The sequence below is a fragment of the Podarcis liolepis genome (genome assembly GCF_965112155.1).
Source record: "Podarcis liolepis genome assembly, chromosome: 2".
NCBI lineage: Eukaryota > Metazoa > Chordata > Lepidosauria > Squamata > Lacertidae > Podarcis > Podarcis liolepis.
This window is the reverse complement of record NC_139555.1, coordinates 71,913,025-71,923,001: the sequence shown is the minus strand read 5'-3', so window position 1 is coordinate 71,923,001 and position 9,977 is coordinate 71,913,025. Positions and strand designations below refer to the sequence as shown.

At 46.5% G+C, this 9,977-nt stretch overlaps 1 protein-coding gene across 1 annotated transcript; it reads left to right on the top strand.

The window, feature by feature from the left end:
- Window positions 1-990: 990 nt before the first annotated feature.
- Window positions 991-9,494, top strand: LSMEM2 (leucine rich single-pass membrane protein 2). The gene is made up of 4 exons (XM_083488804.1): window positions 991-1,121; window positions 5,711-5,851; window positions 7,427-7,666; window positions 8,968-9,494. Exons 1-4 carry the CDS (start codon window positions 1,100-1,102, stop codon window positions 9,099-9,101), a joined length of 537 nt encoding a protein of 178 aa, XP_083344930.1. The 5' UTR covers window positions 991-1,099; the 3' UTR covers window positions 9,102-9,494.
- The last annotated feature ends 483 nt before the right edge of the window (window positions 9,495-9,977 follow it).

Below are 9,977 nucleotides of genomic sequence, written 5' to 3'. Positions count from 1 at the left end.
TAGGGTTGATCATTAACTGGGAAAATGGCAAGCTACTGTACAGCGAGATCAAGTCATACCACTCTTCTTGTTTTTGCTCTGGGACTGGAATTGTTCAAGGCTTTTGTAGTGTTGTGCATAATTATTGAATATCATCCACTATACAGTGTCAGCCAGCAAATTTTAAGTATCAGATAAATGGCGAGACAACAAATACGGATTCAAATATCAAAGGGCAAACTGTGAATGCATGACAGTGGGGTTTTTTTATATATTTGTGGGATACATTTGTTTTCACACTTGTTTTTGTTTAAAACAAGGAGAAAAGTTACCTGAAGATGTTTCTTCTGGTTCTAAGTAGGTAGAATCTGTACAAAATTACATATGGAAATATATAAGTTTGGCTCCCTGGGCAAAAATCTCAGTCTTGCACCGTTCACTGACTCACACTGAAGTGTACTAGTTCAGGCGTTTTAAAATCGGATAAAACATTTGCAATGATGCCGCTTAGCTGCTTTCTGTTACCAATTTGGTGGTGGTGGGGAGATCTCTGTTCAGGAGGGAGAATAATCTGATTTTCCATTTCGCTAACCTAAGAGCCGTGGTTGGAATGTTGGGCTAGGGCTTGAGTTCAAATCCTCACTCGGCCATGAAGCTGAGTGAGGGACCTTGGGCCAGTCCCTCACTCTCAGCCTGATCTAATAATATGGAGACAGGAAGAGCCAGTAACTAAATAAATAAAATAAGGGTTCTGTGCTTTCCCCCTCCTCCATACTGACTCCTTCATCCTACCTTTGTTGTTCTTAGGAAACTGTTGCCTTCCTGCCACAGTTGTCTCTCTCCCCAACACAGTAGCCTTTCTGCATTCTGCCAGCCTGCCTGCTCTTTCTTTTCCCAGCACTCACTTAACATAAGCCCCCACTGTATCCTCTCCAGCCCCTCTGTTTGGTCTCTATCTATAGCTCCTCCTTGGGCTCCACTTATTCCTATTTTAAGCTTGAGCAGCTGATATGACAGGCAGAAGCCTGTGTTTACTTCCCCACCAGGTCCCAGGGGGATCTGCACACAGGCCCCTCACAGCTTCTGCAACAGCCACACACAGAGGACTCTGGTTCTGGGGATGTCCAGTGACACTGGAGAAGGTATGGTCTGGGGGTTTTGGGGAGGGGGGAGAGAGAGTGAGTTGTAGAGAGCGTGTTGAAGTAGGGTTAATCTTCTAGTCATTGAGACGTGACTCTAGCACCTCTTTGGAGGGCCAGGCTGCAAAACTCGACCAGGAGATCTGATTCTCTTGCCTTCCTGGCGACAGGAGGCCTGGGTCTCAAGCCATGTCACGATGTTCAAAGGACAGAGGACAGCTCGTCTGTCACTGCCGCCGGCCCAGTGAGCAATGAGGGTGGCAGCTGGAAATGAGAGAGAATTTTGGCTGCTCTCGACTTTATGTGGGGGTTGTGGGGGAATTGTTGTCAAAGGACCTGAGCTTTTCCTGGCTGGTGGCTGTAGTTGGTGCAGGTCTGAGAAATTCAAAGCAGAGGTTTGAGAGCATATTGCTGTAGCTGAACAGGTTCAAAAGAATGAAACACATTGTCCATAAGAGCCTGATCCTGGCACAGGCAAGAGGGATGAAAATTATCTAGGTGCAAGCCTATTTGGTTGAGATTTAAGCCACAGCTCTCCCCACGCTTGCTAACTCTCTCAGACATGGCTGAAACAAAATTTTAAAAATTCCTTCCAGTAGCACCTTAGAGACCAACTAAATTTGTTACTGGTATGAGTTTTTGTGTGCATGCACACTTCTTCAGACATGGCTGAGTCACTCCTGCTGCCTTCGGTCCAAGTCATGGAAGCCTGTCATGTGCCGTCCAGTCAGAGTGACCGGCTCCTGACTCAGAGGCAGTGGCTGCTTATTGAAGAGCCCGGTGCAAGCCCCAACACTAAGCCTCCCTCATACCATTTACTCACCGCAGTCCCATTTGCTGCTTCAGTCAAGATTCCACTTTTACCCAACCATGTGGGCCTATTTACTACTATAACCTAGGGGTAGGAGTCACCCTTGTGGCGTGTTGCCTCTGTTGCTTCAGCAATAAAACCTGCTTCAGCTATAGGACTCTGCCCACGCAGCAGAATATACAGACCACATAGGGTTTCAAAATAATACAGTTGTGGTGTTTTACAAGATGACCTGCCCTTGAGTTGCCAATAGAGGACAATAGGACCTGATTCACACAGACAATTCCTTCTCAATGCAATGCAAATTAAAGCAATTAAAAGTTGCTTCCTGCTCACTCAGCTACAGTGAAGACAGATGTCGCCCTAAAATAGTTCTTTGCGTGCCTATTCAAACACATTGTTGCATGATGATTGAAATGTTGAAAGCAAGACTGCCCTAAATTGTAGTTAGGAACAAAAGCTTTGTTCTGCGTCTTGGTATTCCTTGCATTCCACACTGTGGAAATGATACATGGGTAATATGGAACTGGCAACTGAAGGGGACATTGGAGAAAGGCCAAAGTTACATTTTAAGATCCTGTTTAACTCGATTGCTGCAGGAAATATGATGGGCCCTCAAAATGTAGCTGGATAGTTAATGGACCCCATCTAGCTCTAGCTGAGCTTGATTGTATGAGAACATCGCTCTCAGATGTGAATGTGTCTCCTTGTCGGAATCAGAAACATCCTCTAAGTTCAATGGGAACCAGATGAACATTTGAACATCAGTCAAATAAACTTGTTACAAACTACTTTTAAAAGCAAAGGAATTGATGTTCAAAGAGAAAAATACTTCCGGAGGCTGAGATGTAAGTTAACTGCTTAAAAAGGGGAGCTTGCAACATCCCACCAGAATCTTTCTGCACAGTCTAGCAAATAGAGCAGCAAGTGGGCCCAGTTTTCACATGGCAGAAGACACATCTGTGGTCGGGAGGGGGCAAGCCTTCCTCCACACAGAAAGCTAGTTATGTCAGTGAAAAGGAGCCCTTCTCCCTCACATCTAGTTTTACCTTTTTCAGGAAGTCTTTCTGTATGGAAGGGAACGAGCACACATATGATGCAGACATGCACACACTGAGGATGTGCATCATGTCACAAATGCTTTCGCGGAGATTCCTACATTGCAAGGGGTTGGACTAGATGACCCTCAGGGTACCTTCCGTCTCTATGGTTCTGTGATTCTATGCCCCTTGCATTCAGAAGTGGTACAGCCCAGACATAGGCACTAGTTTTTTACTGCTGAGGTGAGTCCCATTAGCTTTGAGCAGTGGCAGTATCGTAGCCAATGAGGTTAATCTGAGGCACCATTATTGCTAATTGCCAACTTTCCCCAATACCCTGCCATGACAACTTGGAAAATATATATCACAATCCAAGTCACACTGAAGTATAATCCACAGCTAAATGCTTTATATTCTTTGATTCTGACACAACCAAAGCACTATTCAGAAAATCTCCACATATAGGGATGAAGTGTCCCTCTTGCCATCACATGCCCAACTCTGACTACCGGTCCCGCTAACTTGGAATGTTGGGAGATGTAGTCCAAAATTATATTTTGAATTTTCAAAATACCCGTTTTTAACTTGTCTTTTATTGACAACCTTAGAATTTTATTTTTTGTAAACCACTTAGACTAGAGGCTCTGTTTACAGCCAAGTAGTACATAAATGCTATTAAATAAATAAATGTTCAACTGTGTGTGACTAGGCACCCCTCTGCAGATGTCTGCTTTCAACTCATGGACATAGGGATCTGGGTTGGTGGGATGTGAGATATTACAGGCAAGATCAGGCAATGTAGCCTGGCCCCTCCTGCTATGCAATTATGTCTACGTGTCTAACTTTCATAGGAATGCCTCCCATTTCAACACTCAGTTCAGTTCTTATAGTCATTCACCCTGATTATAATAACCACTCCATTTTACAACCGTATTCATATTATCAATTAACATGGTTGTTTGCTCCCTAACACAATCTAAGGGCCGTGTTATAGCAATTAACATCATGTAGCAATTTGGCCCACACCCAATGTTTTTATTGAAAGGACCATTCTTCTCCACTCAACCAAAGCATTTTTATGGTAGCCTTTTACAATTCTACAATTAACCTCTTTTATTTTGATTAATTAACATGGCATTTTCTTTGTCTAGGCACTTGCGTAGTGTACAGCCCACCTACTTCACCTATAAAACGTGCTTAAAAATGGCCCCCCCCCAAAAAAAAACTAATTTCAGACATGTAATCTCAGCACAACTAATTTTGAGTAAACATGTGGAAGTGTAAGAACTTTTCCAGTGCTGCTACTGTGCCTTTAACAGATGGTCAGCAAACAGAAATTCCACAACTGTGGCCTTTTTATTCCAACAGAGAATCAGAGAGAATGTCACATGTTGAATTTCTGTCTTATCCTGTAATTAAACGTATTTTCCCTCTCTGGGAAAAGGTGACACTGCTGTGCTAAGTGTAATTAGGTCGTCATGTCCTTTGTGTCCTTGAAAGATACGATCCCAAAGTGCCTGTAAATTTGAGCCAAGACCTAGCTGGCAACACTTCTGTAATCAGGAAAGCATTCCTGCTAAGGATAAGGTTGCCAACTTAGTCCTCTCCCCACCCTGGCAGAGTGTTGTTCTTTCAGCTACTATTTAACAGGCAGTTGTTCCCCAGGCAAAGTTGTCTATATCTCCAGTTGGTAGAGCATGAGACTCTTAATCTCATGGTTGTGGATTCAAGCTCCACATTGGGCAAAAGATTTATGCGTTGCAATGGGCTGGACTAGAGATTATCTTCATAGTCCCTTCCAAGTCTACAATTCTCTGATAGGCTTCACCTGTTGAATGTTTACCTGTGTCACCATTAAAGAGTTTGGGAAAGCACAAAGAAAGTAACACAAGCAAATGAATAAAAAGTCAGTAACTAGGAAGATCTATATGCAAAAGCATAAATCTGCTTCTCGAAAGGCAAGGAATGACAGCCAGGTAGCAGTAGCAGCAACATATACAGCTCAGGCTTGAAGTTTCTGCAGCTTGACAAATGAGCCTCTGGGTCATATGGTATGTGTACAATCAGGCCATGGGAAGAGGCCAGTGGTTATATTAAGGTACAGGGGCTTATTACATAGGACAGCAGAGACTGTCCAGGATTCCATCCCTGCTAAAGAGGCACTGGAAATCCTGTCCCTGGATGTGCTGCTAAGAAGTTTAAATGGGGAAAGGGCAGAAACACAGCAAGGGTAAGTGGTGCATATTCTCTTAAGTGGCAGAATCTGAAGTATTAAAGTCGGGGGGGGGGTTTCACCTGTCTCAGCCAATTGGTAATGGAAGATGGTCTCAGGCTCACAAGAACCCAAGTGGGTGGGGGATGTAAATCTTTGCTAGTTACTGTCTCTCAGGGCCTCATCTCACACAATATGGCTAAAGGCAGAGCCGTCGCATCAAACATACCAGCAAGTGTAACAACAGAAGGCACACGGGAGCTCTAGAAAAATGACTAGAGCAGCTCTAGAAAAATGACAGTTGTTAAGAGAACAGATTACGGGGAGCGGCTTCTTTGGTATCTACCAAAAGACTTGGTGGGATGGTGGAGAGAGTGAATGGAGAGTGGAGAGTGGGGGAAGGGAGGCTCTTATCCTCCTGCACTAGCAGAGCATCAGGTCTTTTCTAGGAAAGCCTTCTTCCTTACTGAAAAAAACAGCAGTGACGCTCTTCCACCTCTCATACGCCAAACCACTCTTTCCTGTGCAGACACCATGGCGAAGGATGCTGCTTCCTCCGATAGGGAACTCATTGAAAATGGCATGGCAGAAATAAACTTGCATGCGGTAGAGTCCATCAGTGACCTGCATTATGCATCTGGCGGACGTGAGAGCGGCAGGGTCTCAGAAGGTATGTAGTACCCAGCACCCTGAGTTGAACTCAAGCAACCTCATGTGTGCCCAGAGTAACTAAACACCAGTAGGAAGAAGACCCTAGACCAGTAGTGAGCTTTCCCCATGAAAATAGGACACTGTGAGCTGAGGTAGCGCTGGGCTATTACATCGGCTAATATGGGTGGGAAAACTTTTTTAGCCCAAAGGCCACATTTCCTCATGGGCAACCAGCAGGAGGTGAGCAGGGTGAGAATGGCTGAGGCAGAAGTGGGCAGAGCAGTGGATGCGACTCTTACTTGTGTAAAGCAGGCTATATTCCAGTCTTGAGAAGTCAGAGGATAATAATAATAATAATAAATTTTATTTATATCCCGCCCTCCCCAGCCGAAGCCGGGCTCAGGGCGGCTAACAACAATAAAATAAGACAACATTTTAAAATCATTTCATTAAAAAATTACTTCAAATCAAATTGATGGCAACCATTGGGTAGAGTTCTGTGAAGATTGCCAAAGGAGGGAGTCAGGCTGTGCCCTGGCCAAAGGATTGGCGGAACAGCTCTGTCTTGCAGGCCCTGCGGAAAGATGTCAAGTCCCGCAGGGCCCTAGTCTCTTGTGACAGAGCGTTCCACCAGATTGGAGCCACAGCCGAAAAAGCCCTGGCTCTAGTTGAGGCCAGCCTAACCTCTCTGTGGCCTGGGACCTTCAAGATGTTTTTATTTGAAGACCGTAAGTTCCTCTGTGGGACATACCAGGAGAGGCGGACCCGTAGGTACGAGGGTCCTAGGCCGTATAGGGCTTTAAAGGTTAAAACCAGCACCTTAAACCTGATCCTGTACCCCACCGGGAGCCAGTGCAGCTGGTATAGCACCGGGTGAATGTGATCTCGCAGCGAGGACCCCGTAAGGAGTCTCGCCGCGGCATTCTGCACCCGCTGGAGTTTCTGGGTCAGTCTCAAGGGCAGTCCACGTAGAGCGAGTTACAATAATCCAGTCTGGAGGTGACCGTTGCGTGGATCACAGTGGCTAGGTCAGGGTGAGAGAGGTAAGGAGCAAACTGCTTAGCTTGGTGGAGATGAAAAAATGCTGCCTTTGCTGTAGCTGCAATCTGCACCTCCATGGAAAGGGAGGTGTCGAAGATTACACCCAAACTCTTAACGGACGGTGCTGGCACTAATTGCACCCCCGCAAGAGATGGGAGTTGCCCCCCCAATCCCATATCGTCCCTTCCCAGCCAAAGGACCTCTGTCTTCGAAGGATTTAACTTCAACCGGCTCCCACGTAACCATCCAGCCACAGCTTCCAAACATCTGATCAGTGTGTCTGGGGCCGAGTCAGGATTCGACACCTCCTCTCACACAACTCTCTCTGTCCTTTGATCCAGGTAAGCAAGGCATCGCCAAGAGTTCAAGGACACAAGATAAAATAACTTGAGGGACCTATGTGGCCTGGGGAAAGCCCTGTGTCAGCCAGATGCCTAAGGGGGCAGTTTGAGGCCCTAGACATGAGCCCTCCCCCCACCAGCCTAATATAAATCAACAGTGGCTGCTTCCCCACTCCTGCTCATTCCTCTCTCTCTCTCCCCTTCTTTTCCAGGGGGCAGCCCATCTCAGCCCAACAGCCCATGGACACCTCACAGCACGTCCTCCAAACATTTCACTTTCCCAAACGAAGAGGACACGTCCTTTCTACCCGTCCAGAATCTCCATCTCCTCCCTGCGTTCACCTGCTGCCCTTGCTTCGGTCCGACATGTTGCCCTGCAAGCTTCTTTGCTCTCCTCGGGGTGCTCGTAGTGGCCAGCCTCGGCCTAGCCACACTGGCCGTGTATCTGAGTGGTAGGTTCGGGGTCTGGTGGGCCGTTCTTGACAATAAGGCGTTCCTGGTGGGAATTGGTACCTACCACCATGGGGGCCAGGGATGAGGGTGGCTCTGTGGGACCCAAGGACTTCCATCTGGCCAGTCCCAGGTAACAGACCGTATGCAAGATGAAATGTGGGTGGTAGGAAACTGAGGACCTATCATGCCCCATAGTGGTTCTTCTGGGCAATGCAGGAGAAAGTACCATAAAACAGGTAAGTTATTTGGGCATCCACTGAGAAACATAGGCTTAAAACAGTAGCTCAAACGGTACCCCATTCTGTGGAATCCTCAGCACTTTCTGTCAAACTTCCAAATGCATATATACACCACAGATCCTGAGCCATTACTTTGTGGAGTACAGAATCCAGTCTGTTCCCCTTGAGCACTTGAATTCTCACCCATCCACTTCTAAGGATGCAACTGTTGTGAACTTATTGTCCTCACATCCAGCTTTCCAGGAAGCTATACCTCAGCTTACATTTTGCGAAGGGTCTGCCACAGATGTGACCTAAGGACATCCCCAGACTGAAACAGATTGTGCTGAAGTCCAATGTGAAGTACTCTTGACCAATGCAATAGGAAGTTTTTCCAAACCACCCTTTAGTTACCAGAGGACTGCTGCCCCATAGCTAGTGGGCCTTAGAATTTACAGGGGGTTGGACGAGAGGACTCTTGGGGTCCCTTGATGGCACCTCAAAAGACCATGTAGTCCAGCCCTCTGCTTATGCAGGAAAACAACTACAGCATGGCTCTTCAGCCATTGCTTTGATGAAGGAGTCTGTCACCGGAATTATTTATTATTTTACTATTAAATTTATATACCGCCCTTCATCTGAGGATATTAGGGCCGTTTACAGATCGCCTGAACGGGAAGTATGGTATTGAGTTATTGAGGTCCAAGAATAATATAAACCAAGGTATGTAATCTTCAGCATTAGGATTGTCCTCTGGATTTGGGGGAATCCTCTCTATGTAATGGGGTCCCTCAAACTCCACCAGAGAACGAGTTTGCTCCCTCACCGTTCTGGTGACGGCTCCCATAGTGCTGCTTCATCAACATTCTGTCTGTAAAATATTTCAGACAATTTATATTGGCAGAAGAGCTCCTCAGTCCGCTCTTAGCAAGGCAACGTACAAGTCTGATGTGCCTGGTGGTAAACTGCTCTTGAAAATGAGTGTCAAAATGGTGAAAGTTACAGTGCCTGCGATACATTTCTCCAAAAAATAAAACAGAGAGGCTGTTTAGTCACGTGGTTTCTGCTTCTCCTCTCTGCAGTCTTGCAGCGTGAGTCACTGCGTGTCCTTGCCCAGTGGCTGGAGTCCCAGGAGGAGGCCATCCGAGAAATGAGAGCTGTGAGCCTACAGCTATGGAGGCAGCTAAATGCCAGCGATTCAGGATTTCAAACCTGAGAGAGTCCTACCTTTTAACCCCCCCGCAAACATTTTCTTTGGGGAGCCGGATGGGAAAATTGACTCACTGCTTGGCACGTTGAGGATGGACATGTGTTGGTCTAGACTATGCAAACCTTTAAGCAACCTCCCCCAACTCACTGGTGGGGTGCTGCTGAGGTTGATGTGCCCTATGGGCAGCACTGGCTGCAGGACTGGCATCTGCCTGAAGAGAGGAGGGACAGACAGGAAGAGACTGATGCAGAGGGCCTTTCCTTAGCGCCTCAGATACACTTTTGAGAACTATTTTCAGCACCTTATTTGCACTATGTTGCTCTACTTTATACCCACCTCTTAATTGTTGCCCATGGGGCACCTTTGCAGAAATGTTTTAATAAATGACGACGAAACTCACAGGCTTCCTTTGCCAAGCTGTGCTTCTCTCTTCAACTGATCAGCACTAAAATCTGCCCAGGCTCTATCTGGTGAAGAGGGACCGTCGGCCTACAAACTAGGCTTGGAGCAGTAGAAGAAGAAGAAGAGTTTGGATTTGATATCCCGACTTTCACTCCCTTTAAGGAGTCTCAAAGCGGCTAACATTCTCCTTTCCCTTCCTCCCCCACAACAAACACTGTGAGGTGAGTGGGGCTGAGAGACTTCAAAGAAGTATGACTGGCCCAAAGTCACCCAGCAGCTGCATGTGGAGGAGCGGAGACGCGAACCCGGTTCCCCAGATTACGAGACTACCGCTCTTAACCACTACACCACACTGGCAGAGCAGAAGGAAACCCTTGTGTTCTCTCAGGCTGCTAAAACGGAAGCAGCTTGAACTACCTATGTCAAACCTCTCTGCGGCCACAATACCTTGCTTTTGTTGAACAATTACATGTAAATGTG

Coding starts and splice junctions, on each gene's coding strand:
- LSMEM2 (XM_083488804.1), top strand. CDS start 1,100: ATGTCCAGTGACACTGGAGAAG. Junction 5,852..7,426: donor GAGCGGCAGGGTCTCAGAAG/GTATGTAGTACC, acceptor CTTCTTTTCCAG/GGGGCAGCCCATCTCAGCCC. Junction 7,667..8,967: donor ACTGGCCGTGTATCTGAGTG/GTAGGTTCGGGG, acceptor TCCTCTCTGCAG/TCTTGCAGCGTGAGTCACTG.